This window comes from Mustela lutreola, chromosome 7 (genome assembly GCF_030435805.1).
Source record: "Mustela lutreola isolate mMusLut2 chromosome 7, mMusLut2.pri, whole genome shotgun sequence".
Taxonomy (NCBI): Eukaryota; Metazoa; Chordata; class Mammalia; order Carnivora; family Mustelidae; genus Mustela; species Mustela lutreola.
In genome coordinates, this window is record NC_081296.1 from 12,309,573 (window position 1) to 12,329,063 (window position 19,491).

General features: G+C 45.9%; 1 protein-coding gene across 13 annotated transcripts in view; it reads right to left on the reverse strand.

The window, feature by feature from the left end:
- AKAP13 (A-kinase anchoring protein 13) overlaps positions 1 to 19,491 on the reverse strand; it is a 324,413-nt gene that overhangs the window by 35,281 nt on the left and 269,641 nt on the right. For all 13 annotated transcript variants that reach the window (XM_059180056.1, XM_059180052.1, XM_059180055.1 and 10 more), the window contains one exon: positions 14,884 to 15,058. In XM_059180056.1, the coding sequence (XP_059036039.1) occupies positions 14,884 to 15,058 (175 nt within the window). The remainder of the gene's footprint in view (positions 1 to 14,883; positions 15,059 to 19,491) is intronic.

Below are 19,491 nucleotides of genomic sequence, written 5' to 3' on the forward strand. Positions count from 1 at the left end.
GTCTCTGCCAGAAAGCAGGCGCGTGACGTCACGGGGAGGAGGAGAGAGGAGAGCAGATGTGATTTCTGAGTCACCGAAACGAGAAGTCTGGAGCCTCTCAGGCAGGAAGCTGAGAGCTTACCGAGCAAAACGGAAAGTAAAACTGTCTGCTGTCAACATGGGAGGTCGAAGTCACAAATCCACAGACAGAGCCCCTTCCCGGGACTTGGGATATCCGCATGGCTGTGTCAAAGGCAGAGTGGGAATCTGAGAGCCTGTTTAGGTCCTTCTGCTTGGGATCGTAACCACCCTGAGCTTCCTCCGGCCCAGCGGAGTCAGGAGACGCAAAAGAGAGGTGCTCAGAACCGCCCCAGGCAGGTCAGGGCATCCTGACTCGGGATCAAGTGGGATACTTCCTGAAAGATGCAGGGGAGGCCACATCTGCCTATGACACGAGCCTCACCCTTACTTCTTACTCCCTTGGCGCCCAAGCCACTGACGCAAAAGCCCACCCCTCTGGGCCTCAGAAGGGCTGCTGTCAGCTCCTGCTGCTGCTATGAAGTCATAAAACAGAACCACGCCAGGAGGCCAGAGGGGAAGCAGAAACAAACAATGGATCTGTCTGTGGGGGCACTGGGCGAAGAGAGCCTCTCCAGGAAGGCTCCCTGAGAAAATCAACCGGACACCATTCAACAGGCAGCACCCCAGGTCCTGCCCACGTCCGCTCACTCACGGTGGGTCGAGACGCCTCTTCCCACCGGCCCTTTCTCAACAGTTGCTCCCGCCATGCCTACTCGGCTCACGGAGCTCTAGTGCCACCCGTCACGCTGTACCGTCACGGTCTCCCGGTGTTCTCCAGAGTGCTGCATCTCTTGCTGAGTCTCTACATCTCTCTAGCACAGGGCCTGGCTCACAGCTCCTATTCAAGACCTACTAGGTCTCCTCTACCCAAAGGCCAGGTGCCCTGACGCGATCTGATTATAAGACGTGAGATGCCAACTCATTAGCAGTGACAGGAGCCCAGGAGGAACTGCTCTGCGGGACATCTGATTTAGGTCCTGGCTCTGCTAGTTAGTGCAGCACATGCAAGTCGTTCCATAGTGCCTCAGTTTCCCCATCCAGTAAATGAGAGAAGGGTCCACATTCTCCCTTGGGATAATTTTTCAAAGTAAATTCCACCGGAGTGTCCCACAAGGTTCACGCAGCTTAAGACTTCAGCTTCTGTGTCATCTGAATTACCACTAAGGTGGCCCCAGCCACCCCCGAGGTTACGTCCGGGGAAGGGCCCTGACAGGAGAAGCCTTGACAGAGGCCACCACCACCCAGGAGGCTAGCAGGAGCATGTCTGCTTTTGTCAACAGGATGGGCCACAGTCGCAACCAGTCTGGGGTCCTGGGGGTGGGGTGAGGCTTTATTCTGGGCCTTTCTCTCCTAGGCCTGCCTCTGCCCCATCTAGCTGACCTCTTCTGGCTTCACCCCTCGTGACATTCACTCTCTAGTCATCTTTCTGTTAACAAACCTGAAGAGACACCTAAGTTCCTTTACCAATGGCAGGACGTGGAGAGGCTCTGCTGAGAAAGGCTAACGTTGGTACCAACAAGAGGAAAATCCCAGAAGCGACTCAGTCAAAACGCTGTTCCCTCCTCCAGGAGCAGATGGCAAGGGAGTGATGTGGATGCCATGGTCCCTGTCATTACTACCGCCTGCGGTCACCCCCATGTAAGCGGTGAGCTGCTCTAGAAGTCGGCGGTGCGAGAGAGGTTATGTGCCACTGACCAGAAATGTTGGGGTTTCTCAGCAATGTCCCTTTCTGGACAGAAGGAAAGAGACCCCTGGGGAGTGACTCATTCTAATTAGGAAGAGTAAACATTTGGAGGATGTTTCTCTAAAGAACCGGAAACCACTGGCTCTCATTAATTTGTCCAGTTCTCTGTGACTTGAAAATAAGGATCAATTTTGATAAAGAAGTCACTGTTTTACTACTGAGAGAAACAGCAGAACCACACGCAGAAATCCAGGTGACTCCTGAGATGCCAGTGCGGCTTTGCCCTTGTTTGCATACATGCAACGTCCTGTTCCAGGACGCAGACCCCGGGGAAACTGGGCTGGAGGTTTCATGCCTCCCCAGCCAGCAGTCTTCCAGGGAAGTCCCAAAGAGGCAACAGGTGGGCTGGACCGTATGTCTTCACTGGTTTGTATTTAACTTTGTTTTTGGCCTCTCACCTCCCAGACACTCTCCTGCAGCTCCCATCATCTTTACGGTAAAGCTCAAATTTCCCACTTGGCTCGATACGGCCTGCCATGCATGAACTTCCAGGCGCTCACTATATTTTTGGTCATGCTTGTGAGCCCTGAGCGAACAGTCTTTTGTGCTTGTGTCCCTTTCCCTGACTGGGTCGGCAGGACTCACCTCGATGAAGTCCTGACCCACCCGGGAAAGAAAGACTTCCCACTGCTGCTCTTCTGGAATTTCACGCCGGCCTCCATCACAGTACTGGACTGGCCGCTCTGTTCCACTGGACAGAAAACTCCTTGAGGGAGTCTCACTTTGTCTTTTACAACTTTTAGATCCCTATGCCCAGTTCCCAGCCCAGTGAGCACTAGATGTCTGAAGAGCGGGGAGAGGTGGGCAGGTGCTCCAAGCTGCTGTACCCACAGCGAGAAGCCCTGCTTGGTAGTTGAGACAATTCCTACAGTCATGTTCTAGTAAGACAGACACAGTCCCCCGTCTGCATGCTATCCTTACTCCGGGGTGCCTGCCATGCAGATGCTGGGGGGCATAGAGCCCCCCGCCCCCAATTCCAAGGTCGTAGGTGGCCCATCCTCCCTCTCACGCACAGGCTCCCCTCGCCACCTTTCCTCTGTCTTTCACAAATCCCCGCTCAGCTCAAGTGTTTCAGAGACCTCTTCTTTAACCCCATTCCTCCTTGTCCCCTCTCAGGAGAACCTCTGGTTTGTCCCTTCTACTTAACAAAACACGCTTTAGGGGCACCTGGGTGGCTCAGTGGGTTAAAGCCTCTGCCTTCGGCTCAGGTCATGATCCCGGAGTTCTGGGATCGAGCCCCGCATCTGGCTCTCTGCTCAGTGGGGAGCCTGCTCAACGCCCCCCCCCCCCGCCTCTCCGCCTAAAACGTGGAAGATAAGCGTATGAGGAAAACTAACAAATCCATACGCCAGACAAAGAAAACCACACATTTTGAAGCGAAACTACATGTACTGCCACACATAATCACGGTCCTGACAGTGTTAAAGACTCGTCATAAACCAGTAAGAAAAAGACAAAGATCGCAACAGAAAAGTCGTGCAGACTGTGTACAGGCCGTTCACAACACAAAACGGTGCCTGATCTCTCTAGAAATCAGAAATGCAAACTAAAACAACAGAGAAATACCACTTCGTGTCCAACCAGGTTGGATAAAATAAAAGCCTGCCCAGTCCAGGAACTGGTGAGGAAGCGGTGTTGCGGGAACTCCCGGCATCTGCCGAGGGATGGAGAAGCTGGTTCCTCTGTTTCCAACAGCATCTTGGCAACATGCAGTTAAGCTGACAAGGTGCCCGTCTGACGACTTAGCGATTCCCTTGGTGCACAGAGAGGATCCTTGCAGCTCTGCTTGTGACAGAGAAAACTGGAAACGGCCCAAGTGACTTAGCAGTGGGACAGATCGGATATATTCATAAAATGGAGTACCATTTAAGAGAAGTCAATGGTCCAGAGATTGATCAGTTTCAATACTCCGGATCTGCTGGATTTAATGTTGAGAATAAAGCAAATTACAGAATGAGATATGGTACCATTTATGTCAACTAAAAACAAAAAAATTAAACATTTATGTAGGAGACAAAATTACAAAATACAGACTACATATACACTGAATTTATGACAGTGCTTGTCCTTGAGGAGTGAGGAAGAGGATTAGGCAGGGAAATACGGGGGGATTCAACTGTAATGTTTATTTCTTCAAAAGTAATCTGAGTTAATAAATAAGTATATAATAAATATAATAAAATGTTACTACCTTCTCATGTTGAGGGTAGCATACATAGGTCTGTCACATTATCAATGTACTACTTTGTACTAGTATTTAAAAACCCAAACCAAACCCCAGTGCATCACATTCTAATATCCTCCAAAGTTCCTTGGATTTCCTTTTAAATATTTCCTTAACTTTTTTTTTTAAGGTTTTATTTATTTATTTGACAGAGAACACAAGTAGGCAGAGAGGCAGGCAGAGAGAGAGAGAGAGAAAAGCAGGCTCTGCACTGAGCAGAGAGCACGATGCGGGGCTCGATCCCAGGACCCGGGGATCACGACCTGGGCCGAAGGCAGAGGCTTTAACCCGCTGAGCCACCCAGGTGCCCCATAAATATTTCCTTAACTTCTAAAGTCAATCATAGTTGTCATGGATTAAAAACAATTTTTCAATCAGCCTCTCTTGTCTTCTAGTCCAATTACAGAAGTGCATTCTCTTCTCTGCTTTAATGAAAATCAATAATGTTTTTGACCTCTATGGGCAACACAGGGGGTGGGATTTGCCTGAGAACCTGCCACTAATTTCGATCTACAAGCGACCCCTTAGTACACTGGGACACAACCTGTCTCCCCAGTCAGCTCTAACACCAAAGAACTAAGCAAAGGTGATTTCTGAAGAGGTGGTGCCTTCACTTTTAAACAGACTTCTGTAGTAGTCAAGTTCTCAGGCCAGTGTTTGGGATGTGAAAGACAACTCCCAACTGATGAATCACGCATGCAGATGTAATAATAAAATGTACTTCTAAAAAACTTTTCATACAAATTCACTTTCTTAGTCAGCTGAGACAGGTCCCCAAACTTCTCATGAGCTGAAATCATAATGTGGTCTGTAATAGGGCTTGTGTCTCAGTGAGAAGTCATTCTTGTGGATGTCTGCCTGACATACTCAAGTACCTACTTGAAAAACACTCAGCTTGTTACTGAGTTGTCCCCGGACTCTGCTTGCAGCCACAGTTTTAGTGGTGTGTGGGGTGGTTTAGAGACTCTGGCCCCACTGACATCAGCCAGAGTCACGAGGTTAGAACCTTCTTCTTCTCGGTTCTGGAACACAGACAATGACCAAGAGCAGGAGACGCGAAGACACTGTCAAGCTCTCTGCCACAAACCATACCATGTTGTCAGGAAGCTCCAAAAATTATTTGGTCTTTTATTTATTTAGAAGAAAAAGATTTCCTAATAGCAGTAAGCAACATGCTTTCATTTTTCAAGGCTATTCAGAAAGGTCTCAGCATAGTGGTTTACAAGAACAGAGTTGGCTCCTAATTAGATTCCTCTGAATTTAAACACACAGCTCAGCCTTCAACTTCTTTTTTCACTACCAGGAGGCATCAGACAGAAGAACATGAAGGAAAACCCACATAACTGGGAAATATCATCTATCTGTTTTTTTTTTAAAACCTCTGCCACCAACCGCCACAGAGCTGTGGTGAGCCATTTATATGACACGCTGTCTCTCTCTCAGCAGAAAAACAAAAAACAACTGGTAAGAAACTCTGAAACGATGCTTTGAAGGAGGGAAGAGGAACGGCCCTACCGAGCGGTACTGAAATCACAGGACAGCACAGGTCCTGGACAGGTCAGGACGGCTATGAAAGGGAGGAGTCACCTTCTTGAGTTCCGAAGTGAGGAGACTTCCCACCCTGAGTCACTGATCATCCTCAGGGAACATGCTAGGAGTCCTGCCTAGTGGAGGCACATCTGAGCAGCAAAACGGATCTGGAGAAAATCCTCTGATCTTTCTCAAGGAACAGGATGAAGGCTTACAGTTAAGGACAGAAAAGTGCAACTGCTTCCTATCATTTCAACCAGAAACTAAAACTAAAACTAAAACAAGCGATAATGGAAACAGCAACAAGCCAGTTTGTATGAGCAACTTGGAAATACATTCTCCCAAATTTTTTCTGCAACTTATTTTGTTTCAAATCTCTGGGAAGTGTGAAACATGGTAGTTTGGACTGACAACGTATTAGCTACAGGCTAAGCTATAAGGCACAGAAAATGTTCTTTGTAGCTGGTGTAATAACCACAAAGATGATGTACAGAACAAGAGGAAAGCCACAGAAGAGAGCCCCACCACCTTTGCCGAAGGGTTCATGTAACTAGCGCTGGTAAGTGCGCCTAAGAACGCCGGTAAACACGAGAGCCCTGCCTGAGTAGGAACTGATGGGCTCCTCTTTCGCCTCCCTTTCCCCTAAGCGACAAATGTCTTTTCTTTAATCGATTATGTGTATTATACTATCCCACGTAAGCAATGAACTCTACACATCAGAAAACAGCATCCAGAGAGCTGCCTTCCCAGATGAAATCCAAAGCAAAATCCGACCAGCACACACGTTCTGAACACTCTCCTGTTTCCTATTTAGAGTGTAGCTGATCTGCTTGTTTATTTTTTTAATCAAGAGAAACAACCTACCACAAAAGTACTCAGAAGCTGCTAACACAACAGAAAGTAAATCAGCAATCATCTCAAGATCATCTTACATCTGTTTAAAGCAAATAAAACAGAACCACTGACAAGATCTGAAACCCAAACATAATGAATTCCTTACTCTGAAGGACTCCACCACGCATTCCAAAGACCAGATTATTTGTGGCAGCTGGAAAGAACAGCTGATTTTTCAAGGGAAGCTTTATGTAGCTGAAGAACTGAAGACACTCTTTCCTTTCCCCATTAAGAGACCTAACCCTAAAACAAGAATCGAATTATGGCTGAGAAAAAAAGACCTGCTGGATTTCTCCTTAATTAAAATACATGGAAGTGGTCCTGGCAGGGGGCTTTAGTCTTGGCTTTTGTGGTTTTCGCCAAACCCCCACACCCCACCCCACAGCAGGCTGCAAAGAAACTATATGGAAGCTTCACTCTTGCCATTTCCAGTGTCTGTGATCAAGACCATTTCCACGCAAGTCCATGTAAAGGAATTCAAGCTTTCATCCAGGATTATGACTTAATTCAGACTGGTCCAGGTGTATACCAGTGGAGTCGAGAGATGTTGATGGGTTTTAAAATGCTCTTATCCTGTTGAATGGCTTAGTATATGCATGCAGAATATGTTAAAGGGACTAATGACATTTGGAAGACTGGTGCCCCGTCAATTATCAGCCACCATCATCTATCAGTACGATGGGCTATGTGGCTGATCTTCCCAGACCATGACTCACACCTGACCGAGCAGGGGCTTGGGTGGGAGGCTCCAGGAGCTGGCCACAGACGGTTATGTTTAACTGAAAAGGAAAGCTCCCAGGAGGGTAGGGGACTAACTGGAGGGATGCTACATTTCCTGAGACTCCTGGGAAGATCCTGAACATGGGAGGGGATGGAGAAAAGGGGAAAAAAAGGTTCTGAATCTCCAAATTACTCATATTTTCCACTTCCTGCTAAGATAACAGATGGTGCTTCACACACACAAACATTCATCGCAGGCTCTGTTCTTCAGGAAGCTGAGAGAATCAGCCGATTGCTTTTGCTCCGTTGGGAAAATGACTACACATTGTTCCCTTGCTTTCAAGCCTTCATTTTTTTCTTGTGGCAGGCTGCACACTGTCATACACACATCTTAATGCCACCACCAAATGCTGAGCCTATTTCAACACTCCCCCAGGGCTGAGTGCAAAGCTGCAGGGGGGACAGGGAGCAAGCTCTGAGGTGGGGTGGTACGCGAATGAAACCCGGATTTCTGAACCTTAGGTGCAGAAGAAGGTAACAGGCCCTATCAAAGTGTTCCTTTTTGCTCTCTGATTCTTTCAGTTTAAACTTCAAAAATATTACTCTTTTCCCTTGTTTTTGCAGAGCAGGGAGAACTAACATAACTTGTGATTTTTGCTAGATCACAAGCTATTGCCATAAATCAAAGAACCACTGGCTGAGAATGTTGATACTCCCTTCCCCTGACAGACCTCCAATCAGAAAGTCTCCAGTGACCCCAGGCTGGACTCCATGGAATACTCTGCTTCCAGAAGAAACAGTTAAGCCAAACAGACCAATCCATAAAAGTTCCACCCCATTATAAGTTTATAAATGCTGTTAGCATAAATCGAGTAGCCAATCTGGTATTTGATTGGTTTCCACCTTTAAAAAGTCTTGAGTGAGAAATACAGTGAAATGCCATCAAATGTGTAAAATATTCAGGGTGGCTTTTCGAGTCACAATTTTAACATTTACTTTTGAAGTCAGCAAATGAAAACAATGAAGTTGCTTTAATGGATCTAAAAATCAGAAATTAGAGCTGCCTAGGACAGCTGCAATTCATGGAACTACCTCAGCATCTAATTTACACTCCTGTATTTCGTTTTGCGTACACAATATGGGGACATCTTCATTCACACAGATGAGTAGGTTCCAAATATTAGCAGTTTAAAAAATGGCTTTCTTTGCAATCACATTATATTCTTCAATTAATTGGAACTAGGAAAAATGCAAACAGTAGGTAGGCTGATAGCTGAAGTTAATATGTTAATGTTGGGCACCTTGGTGGCTCAGTGGGTTGAGCCTCTGCCTTCAGCTCAGCTCATGATCTCAGGGTCCTAGGATCAAGCCCTATATCGGGCTCTCTGCTCGGCAGGTAGCCTTGCTTCCTCCTCTCTCCCTCTGCCTGCCACCCTGCCTACCTGTCATCTCTCGCTGGCAAATAAATAAATAAATAAACAAATAAATAAAATCCTTAAAAAATACTAATGTGCTGATGTTAATATCTGGTTATATTTTCAGCATGTGGATTTTTAATGCAGGTTTAAAATTAGTTTTTTATATATACATATATTTATTTATTAAAAAATCCATAGAACTAACAAAACATTTCCACTGGGGGAAAAAAAAAATCGAAAACCACTACTCTATCAAACTATTTAATTACTGGGGCGCCTGGGTGGCTCAGTGGGTTAAAGCCTCTGCCTTCGGCTCAGGTCATGATCCCAGGGTCCTGGGATGGAGCCCCGCATCGGGCTCTCTGCTCTACGGAGAGCCTGCTTCCTCCTCTCTCTCTGCCTGTCTCCCTGCCTACTTGTGATCTCTGTCTGTCAAATAAATAAATAAAATCTTAAAAAAAAAAACAAACTATTTAATTACTACACAGTCTTGTGGCTGATATGACTTAAGTCTCCGAGTCTCAAACCTCCCACATTTAGTTTTGTTCAGTACAAGAACCCACACAAGTGATTCTTCACGGATCCCTCTGGTATCCTAGAGCCACATAAGTTTCCAAGAGGTATCCCAGATCCCCCTCTCCAGGGGAAATCCTAGTGCACACTATTCCAACACTGTGAGTGGTTTCACAGTCTAGGAAGACTGGCTATGCTGCCTCATGGAGCAAGCCCGGCAAAAGAGAAACTACACGTACATTTCACAGGAAGAGGTTTCGAGAAAACAAAAAAAAAGGGCTCAAGATACCTGTGGTTAGCAGTAGTGCATTGTCCTACATCACAGCAGATATTGTTGCTATCTGACAATCAGTGCCATGCCAGCTGCAGGTTTAATTCTGAGCCACTATAGTCTAATGTAGGCAAAGAATTAATATAGCCAAGGAGGGTCTATATCTATATATATCAATGGCGGGGTGCCTGGGTGGCTCAGTGGGTTAAGCTTCTGCCTTTGGCTCAGGTCATGATCTCAGGGTCCTGGGATCAAGCCCCACATCCGGCTCTCTGCTCAGCAGGGAGCCTGCTTCCTCTTCTCTCTCTGCCTGCCTCTCTGCCTGCTTGTGATCTCTGTCAAATAAATAAATAAAATCTTTAAAAAAAATTAATAGCACTGTAAGAGAAAACATTTACTGAACATAAACTAGAAAACCTTTCCAACCTGAATTTAAGTTGAAAAGCTGTCTGGAGACAGTTACGGCAGGAGTCATCTATCTACTATAACCAGAAACCAATGCTTTCCACTGTTCCCTACAGCACAAAGGAAAAGATTCTTTGGGTCTTCAAAGAACATTTTCCATCTCTTCCATCCCTTACTCTTCTGATACTACTTCACATCTGTTTTAGGACCGCGAGTCTGTGGAATCGACTACATTGCTTCTTACTCCTGCTGGTGCCGTCAGTAACAGTGGTAGAGCAGCTCTCGAGTCTCCTGACAAGCTGTTTTCTGGTATCGTTTTGCTCTTTGTCCATTAAGTTCTTGAATCAAATACTGACATATTTTGCTCTTTCATCAGAGACCAGCTGACAACCAGGAAAATCTTTAAGTTATCACAGATCCAAGGTTTACACTTCATTTTTGCTCGAACCAATTATATACAAGCACAGTCTTAAAAGGCTCAAGCAAGACAGGAAAATAAACTAAAAAGTCTCCCTGATCTCTCCTCGTCTCTTCCCTTAAATTGATACTAGTTTGGGGTATGCCCTTCTAAATATTCTTGCTTATTTATAGAAACAATGACCGTTCACTTGTTTTCTACAAATTCAGATCATACGTACAGTTCTACCTGCTGCCTTTTCAACTTATCAGAGTGTCCTGGAGATTTGTTTGTGTCGGCAGAGTTATCCCAGGGGCTGGCAGACTATGGTCTGTGGGCTGAATTCAGCCCACACCCATTGTATGAATAGAGTTTCACAGAACACAGCCACGTTCACTTTCCAGGCCTCATCTTGGGCTGCCTCTACGTGTGGCTCCAGGAGCAGAGTCAAGCTGCCTCAACAAAGACCTGCAAAAAGCCTAGGATCCCTTCTGCCAGCTCCTCTACAGAAAGAGCTCGCTGACCCTCAGTCTGGTCTTTGTGATATCAGCTCCAAATTCCATCTAGCCAATATACAATATTTTATTGATGGTTATTTATTTAGTTCCTTTAAGTTTCTCTGTATTACAAATAATGCTGCAATGAGCAGTTACCAAGGTTTTTGAAGAGTTTTGAGAACTCTTCTCAAATGCCGCGGTGTAAGCAGCTTGAGAAACGCGCCTCTCATCTCATTGTTCCTGCCTCTGAAAAGAAAGGACAACCATGACATGTAGCCGAGGGGCTAAATATGGCTACGGTGGCAAATATATTACAATATATAAGCACATCAAATTAGTGTGTTGCACACCTCACATTTACACAATGTTATGTATCAGATATATTCGACTGGGAAGAAAAAAAGGTCCCTGACACACACTGCTGCTCAATAAATATTTCTCCACCAAGGGCTTCGGAATGGATCACAATACCAAACGCAGTGCTTGGCAGAGACAACTGGTCTTTGTGGAAGAATTTCAGTTAAGAGGAACGCAAGCGCATAATTATTGACAGTAAATGTCAAAAATAAAGCCAGTCTGCAGTCCTAAGAGTTCCCAGAACATTCACCCAGCTCTCCCTTTCCTAAACTGGGGGACAGAGTGGAAGTCGTTTTCTTCCTTTGTAAACAGAAATCACAACTGTCCAGCAATGGTGCGGAAGAGTGACATGTCTGAAAAATCTCTACGAAGATTGGTCCGGGGCTCTTTTTATTCCTGAAATGTTATTGTTATTTTTCAGGTCGACCCATTAGCTGTTCTGTTCTTTCATTAGAAATTCTATTTATTTCGACCTCTTAATAAGCCTCAACAACTTGCCCTGTTTGTGCCTTTGCTAACTTCCTCATGGCGGCTGACTTCCTTATGTGGGGTCTGTGTATTTTCTTTCTCTCTCTTTTCTTAAAATTTATTAGAGAGAGAGAGAGAGGTGTGGGTGCGAGTACAGGGAGGGTTAGAGGGGGAGGGAGAGAGACAATCCCAAGCAGGCCCAGCGCAGAGCCTGACATGGGGCTCAATCCCATGACCCCAAGATCATGACCTGAGCTGAAACCAAGAGTCAGATGCTCAGATGACTGAGTCACCCAGGCGCCCATGCAGTTTAACCGAAAGCTCAGTTTCAGCTTTAGAGGACCTCTTTCCTCCCGTGGGAACCTCCAGCCAGCCTGTCTTGTCAGTGTGACCCTGCAGGGCTGGTCTGCATTTGTGTCAGTGGAGGTTCCTTAGTGTTTACCGTTCTCAGATTGGGATTTCATACGACCGCTTGTGAAAACTTTAGTTTGGAGTATGGGTGGTGTGAATTTGGACCCCAGGTTCACAGATAGTGCGGAATTCTCACTCAGAGTCCTGGGAGAAGGCAGGCACGTTTCCTTGCTGCTTCAGAAGGGCCGGGCAGCGGAGTTTTTCCAAGTCATTCAGCACGGATGTTACAGTCTCTAAAGCTCTCAGTTTTATCTGGGGTCTGAGCTCCAGCTTCCACTATGTGCCTTGGGGCCAGATATCCTGCTCCCTACTAGGAAGGCTCTTTAGTGCTCTGATTCTGAGTTTCTTCAGGGGTTTTCCTTGCTGCAGGCTTGGCTATGTACTTTTTTTTTTTTTTTTTAATATATTGCACTGGATATTTCTACTTTATAGCAGAACATAAACTATGTTCAGTCTGCTTCACTGAAGTTCTCGGAGTATCATTTTCATACTGTCCAATCAAGAGACAGGAGGTCTTTCTGTTTTTCTCTGAGACCAGTGCTCCTCAAATGGAGAAAAGGTACTTTGCAGGAGGGATACACAGAAGGATTCTTCGGGATACGGGAGGAAGCTTTTACAGCTTTCATTTATATTGACTTTAAAGAGAAATAGAGCTGATGCAGACACTATACTGGTGCCTCACTCAGCCCCTATGTTGGGAAGCTTCACTTTACCCGTGCTAGAGGTTTCTAGAGGTGAGAGCCCTCGAAAGGGCTAGGGCAGCGGCACCGGTCCTCATTCTCATCCCTCCAGCATGCTGTGATGAATGGAAGTGTGCAGGGGCTCAATGAAGTGAGCTTTAGATTATACTAGTTCCAACTAGAATAAAATGAGGATGTAGCTTACAAATTCCTGCAAAGAAACCACTGACCTAAGACATTATTATTAATAAGACTAATAACCAGCAAACAAAAAGAATTCTCCTATTCCTACAATAGTTTTCTTTTCTTTCTTTTCTTCCACTCTTCTCCTTCCTTCCTTTCTTTCCTGCCCCCCTTTTCTGTATTGGGCTGGGGTGGGAGGAGGGAATCTTAAGCGGGTTCCACACCCAGCACAGAGCCCAATGCAGAGCTCCATCTCACAATCCTGAGATCGTAACCTGAGCTGAAATCAAGAGTCAGATGCTTAACCAAATGAGCCACCCAGGAGCCCCTAGAATGAGCTCTGGGTAAGGACAGGACAGGACAAGCGTGTAGTTCTTGCATCAAATATACACACCCTGTGCAAGTAGTCTAACAACATTTTAATGATACATGAACATACTAAAAAGTGCTTGGTGACGACTGTCCTAGGCAGCCAAGTTATTCTGGTACCAAGGAGCTGTGTCAAGTGGCAAGAAACTAACCAGAGGACATTTGTGGGGTGTCCCAGAGAAGAGCCTCATAGAATCTGGGCCCCAAAATAAATATGCAGGAGGTCTCAGACAGTGGTGGCCTCTGGTTTTCTAGAGGGCTCATAAAACTTAGCACTATGCTGCAACGCTCCATTTCTTAGTGAGTCGTACAGGAAGGACATAAATGTGTGTGAAATACACAAAGATCTCAATGAGAGCTCCTCCCACGAGGTGGTGGGTTTTTTAATAGGACAGTACAACAAACAGTGCTACAGACAACATTTGGGATATAATAAATCCACAAAAGTCATCTTGAAAGAATGTGATCATAAAGCCAGTCATTCAGAAAGTCACGACAGCTGTGGCAGCGACAAGTTGGACTGCGGACTAGCATAACTGGGTGGAAACCATTTTTTGCAGTAGCTTTGAGTGTGCTCAAACAAGCCTTTAAAAACTTCAACTTCCAGTAAGTTAATTACTTTTGGTAACAAGTCACTTGGGATACTATGCACAAATGACTGAGAATACGACAAGGTCATGATGTCCTGATCGTCTGAATCTGTCACTATTTTGTCTGATGTGGGTATAGGGAGAACACGGTGCTAATCACCTTGGCCTCCGGGGTGACCGGGCTGGGCCTAGAGTGGGGCTGGATCTCCAGACTGTCCCTTCTGGCCACGGCAGCCTCACTGACTTACCGTGGTGTGCACTGCCAATATTACTTTCTCTCTATCCGATGACAGTGTTGTTGAGACACAGTGCCTTCGAGCAGGGTCTGTGGGCCAGATCCATCTCATAGCCTATTCTTCTATGGCCCATACGCTACTAATGGTTTTTACATCTTTAAATGGCTGGGGGGGGGGGGATAAATAAAGATGAGTACTTTATGACACGAAAATCACATGATTCCAGGTTCACCACTGGTGAAGTCTTACCAGAACACAGCTGTGGCTCACTGGTCTATGTGCTGCCCAGGCCGCTTCTGCACAACAGCAGAGGCCAGCAGTGGTGCAGGGACCGTCCAGTTCATGGAGTCTAAAATATGTGTTCATGGCCCTTGACCAAAAAAAAGCTATCCATCCCCTGCCCAGTATCTTATCCAACCCAGGACCTGGGCTCAGTTCATAGACTTGGCTTTAAAGGTGGCTTGAAGGAGGTCAGCCACTGGTCAGCATGGGACATTTTGGTACGTGCGCAAATGTCTTCTCTTGGCAGTCATCATGACCTGACGCTGGTAAAGGGCTGAAGCATCCGCCAAAGTACCAGAATAAGAACTGAGCGCGTAGAACCTGATGGGGGACTGCTGTGTCACTTTAGAGTTTGAGGCTGGGGGCTGTTTCGACACAAGACACAGACTTCTGGGACAGGCAGTGGCTTGGGGGCAACAGAACACAATGTAAGAAACTGGGGCTCTCTGTAAAAATGCACCGGCTGCATGTTCTACATTTGGAACTGATGACACATGGGATGTTTTAGACAGACCTAACAGGCCGACTTCCCCACACACACCAGGAAGGGACACAGCTAGATGGACGGGAAACCCGGAATGAGCTTTCCCGAGCCCGGAGCGCCGCACCTTGCAGGAAGACGGGTGCTGCTTACCTGCACACGTGTAGGCATCCTTGCTGGTGAAAGGCTTCACGCACTGGCTACAGCTGATGGGACCCACGACAGGGATGGAACTGAAGGTGTGCCCGTTGACCGTCTTCTTATCCTTCTCTTTCTCCTTCAAATCTTTCTCCTTCTCCTTGATCTTCTCTTTCTCTTTCTCCTTTTCCTGCCAAAGAAAAGAACCAACAGTTAACGGAACCCCAGAGGCCCTCCTCTCACCTGGGCATCCAGGTGGCATGGGGTCACAGGTGTGTGATGGAGAATGCTTTGCACGGAAGTTAGGAGCACTGTCCCGGACAATGGTTTTTCTAGGTCGCGAGCGTTCCGGCTACACTGGAAACGCTATGGGAAGACATGTTCACACGATGGACACAACGTCCCAAGACCAGCTCTGGGAAGAGGCTTCTGGATCAGGAGGAGGGGACTCTGCGGTGGCCTATGAGCCCTCCTCAGCAAGCCCAAGCGCAGCCCACGGAGGAAGCCAGCAACGAGCAGAGGGCCAGCTGCAGGAAGGGGGCCGAAGGGACTGCAGCCACTCTCGGAGCAGCCTCGGGGAAGGAAGACGATGGGATGGCAGGAAGCCCTCCTTGGGGATTCCTCTCGGACTTCCTCTAGCCGGAAGCATTAACTGTCCCCGACACACACACATACCGCTGTCGTCACCTAAAACAATTCCTGCAACACGGGCGCCACGAAATTCATGATCATGACAACTAACTCAACACCTTACACTTTGAGTCAATGCCTTCTAAGTACAAGACTAGCCTCAGTCTCCGTAACTCTGAAGTGCGCAGGGAGGGCATCACGCTTGTGCAATTGAGAAGATAAAGATGATAAATATCAACTACAATTCTGAACAGCTACTATGTGCCAAGAACGACAGCAGGCGGCTTACACATATTTTCTCCTAACCACCCAGTGAACTACTGGTTATTATCTCCATGGCACATCTGAGGAGACCGAGGCTCTGAGATGTTTAATACTGTCTCTGAGGCGACATGTCAGTAACGGCCCGTGCTGGAAAGAAGATCCAGATCTGGCTGACTCCACAGCTCTCTTATTCACGACACTCTACTGCCAGGGGCTGGCGAGGTGTGTTGACTCACAATGGGTCACACGGCAAGTGATTGGTAGTCAACATCAGGACCCAGGCCTCCCGACATCCCAATTTAGAGCCCATCCACTGTACCGAACTGGCAAGTGCTGGTGAAGTCTGATTCATGCATGGTCCTTGGTTAACAGAACACGTATAATAAAAATTTAAGAACCAAACTGCTACACTTTAGAACTGTAAAAATTAAGGAGAGAGGGAGAAAAAGTATTTCACTTTACATAACAGGAAACTGTTCTAAGTGACAATCAGTAACCACTAAAGTATGTAATAGTCTAATAACAATCAATTACGAGTGGACTTTTTTCCAAGTAATTTCTCTCCCCTAACTAAATTTTGCCGCAGGCTTCTCTGCGCATAAACATTAAACCGAAAAGCATCTGCCTCTTTTGCTTCAGAAAGCTATAATATAAAGCGTGTTCCAAGAAAACCTTCTATGGCAACTGACATTCTCTCAAGCCTTCCAATACTCATCAAATCCAAATAAATAACAAATAATACTCTTGTCCTTTGCAACTAGCCCAACTAGTTCTTCCAAGAATAAAAACAAAACAATAAACTCCCATCGTCTCTTTCTCTGCTTATGAGAATTTAGTGCTGTAAAGAAGCCAGGCTCTTACCTCTCCATGTCCTATGAATTTCACAGTTATGAGGGGTACTTCGGGAACCCGACCCCATTTTATCGACATGACTCGACCCCCATGCCAGGAAATGTGCTCTCACAGAAGGAGCGGCTCATGCCGGCAGGGCAGAGCTCAGCAGCTTTGAGCTGCCATCAGAGGAACCGTAAGAGGAAGCCAGGGACTGGTTGAGAAAGGGAAGGAGGGAGGGCTGAGGCTGCTGGTTTCCTTAAGACAGGCTTAACTATTTGCATGCTGCCAGCAAAGCCAACTACCCTAGTTACCCAGGACACGGGAAATGGAAATGAAACAAAGCGAATTCCCAAAACACAGTGTGTGTCCGGACGGGGCTCCGCTGCAAGATGGGACACTCTGGGAGGACCGAGGCCAATTTTTGACACTTGGAAGTTAAGGAACACATCTACTTCGGAAGGCTTCTCATTACGTCGAATCCTAATGTGTGCTTCCCAAGAACAGTGTGTGGTGAAGCTGGTGGTAGACTTCGCCTGTGGTCAAGTGATGACCAGCTTGTTTTCTCAAGTGTGACGTTTCCATGTTGAACAACATGGGGAAGTAGGGGCTGCTGGTATCTCAGGGACGGCTGCAGGAAATAACTATACCAGGTACTAAGAAGGAAAATGAGTTCTCGCTTTCCCCCACCTACCATTTTTGACAAATGGTTACAATGAGAAGCACGGAGAGCGCTCCTGACAACCGAAAAACAAGCTGTCGTGAAGTCACCCTCAAACTGCAGATCTCTGATCGGAGAAGGAACCAGAGAACCGGATTTCACACAGACTTCAGCCTTTGCAAACACTCTCTAGCGGGCACCTCTGTAAGGCTCATGGGTTTACTTCTCCCCTAGGGAGCAGAGGCCCAAGAAAGCAGAGCCGGACTGCAGCAGCTCTGCAGGAATGCAGCCTGTGCCCCCAAAACGCCCACTTCAAGTTAGAGTAAGAATTTCCACAGAACTTCTCTGCCCATGTCCTAGTTGTCTGTGAGGAGGAAAGCTCGAAGAACATCGGTGTAACACGGTGGTCTGAAGGGGCTCACTCCATTCCCTTTGTGAACGGGATCACCGTGCACATCAGCGTTTCAGTACTCTGTAGCAAGCAAACGTACTGAACAGGAAACGGTACTATCAGAAGACACTAACTAAAAGACAAAAGCAGAACCTGCCAGTCTTCCTGTTAGACTTCCTGTTCGGGCTTTACCCCTTTGGAAAAAAACACCGAATACATTTAATTACTCATGCCAGATACTGCTAATTTTTAAAAGCACATAGGAAGGATCAGTACTCAGTTTCTCCAATCCTACATCCCTCTATCTATCTACTTATCTACATAGACATACGTGTCTTCTCAGTACTGAAGGCAAAATATGAATAATTTTTTTGGCTCCTTTTGGCTCCTTACCATCTTACTTAAGAATTGTGACACATAGACTTTTAATTTTAAGCACATATAATAGATTAACATAATAATTAAGAGACTCTAAAGGCAACAAGTATAAACTATTTTTACATGAATGCATACATCATGCTTAATTATAAGGAAAGCAAAATTTTCCAAACCGTTCGTAGAAACTTTACTAAGAATTTATAGGTGGCAATTTATTATATCTTCAGTAAATGCTTATATTTATCCTTTAAAAGAAGTAGGAACGATTATATTATACAAATAGATTAATAAAAGTAGATAAGATGATCTCTAATAGCAGGTCTTTTAAAAATAATTTAAAAGATGGGGCGCCTGGGTGGCTCAGTGGGTTAAGCCGCTGCCTTCGGCTCAGGTCATGATCTCGGGGTCCTGGGATCGAGTCCCGCATCGGGCTCTCTGCTCAGCAGGGAGCCTGCTTCCTTCTCTCTCTCTCTGCCTGCCTCTCAGTGTACTTGTAATTTCTCTCTGTCAAATAAATAAATGAAATCTTTAAAAAAAAATAATTTAAAAGAAGTAGAATTCTATCATTTTTATTAAAAAAACTAGTGTTAATGTCTACAGTAGCACTTTCAGTTAACATATGGAGAAAGAACAGTCTACAGGAAAAACTGAGTCAGCATCCTCACACTAAGTAACTCATTTGTTTTTGTCATCATTTAGAGAATAAAACAGTTCTGTGCGGTAAAGCTCTACCACAGGCACTATGTATGGCATATTAAGTCGGAGTATTTAATGTAACTTGACACTACTATTTCCCCTATTTCTTACTATCTTTTGGTACATTCACAAAAGCAAGTTCTTCTACATGAAAGGCAAGTCTCAACCTTCTTGATGTGTTTGGCCAGTGGGGCATTTTCCTAAACACCTGATAATGTGAAGTAAGGATTGCCATCCAGGTTACAGATTTCTAATTTTTTTTTTAAGTTTATTTATTTGAAAGAGAGAGAGAGAGAGAGTGCACAAGCAGGGAGTATTGGGGGACAGAGGAGAGGGAGAAGCAGACCCCCCTGAGCCAGGAGCCCAACACAGGGCTCCATCCCAGGACCCTGAGGTCATGACTTGAGCCGAAGGCAGCTGTTTAACACCGAGCCAACCAGGTTTGTAATTTTTTAAATAAATATTTTGGTTTTTTTTTTTTTTTCAAGATTTTATTTATTTATTTGACAGACAGAGATCACAAGTAGGCAGAGAGGCAGGCAGAGAGAGAGGAGGAAGCAGGTGAGCCCGATGCAGGGCTCGATCCTAGGACCCTGAGATCATGACCTGAGCCAAAGATAGAGGCTTTTACCCACTGAGCCACCCAGGCGCCCCCAGATTTGTAATTTTTTGAGAGTTTCCACTGCCAGAGATAGCACGAGCCCCCAAAGACCAAATGTTGAAGCCACATGTGAAAGAGGAACCAGTTTCGTTGCAAAACAGTGCTGTCATT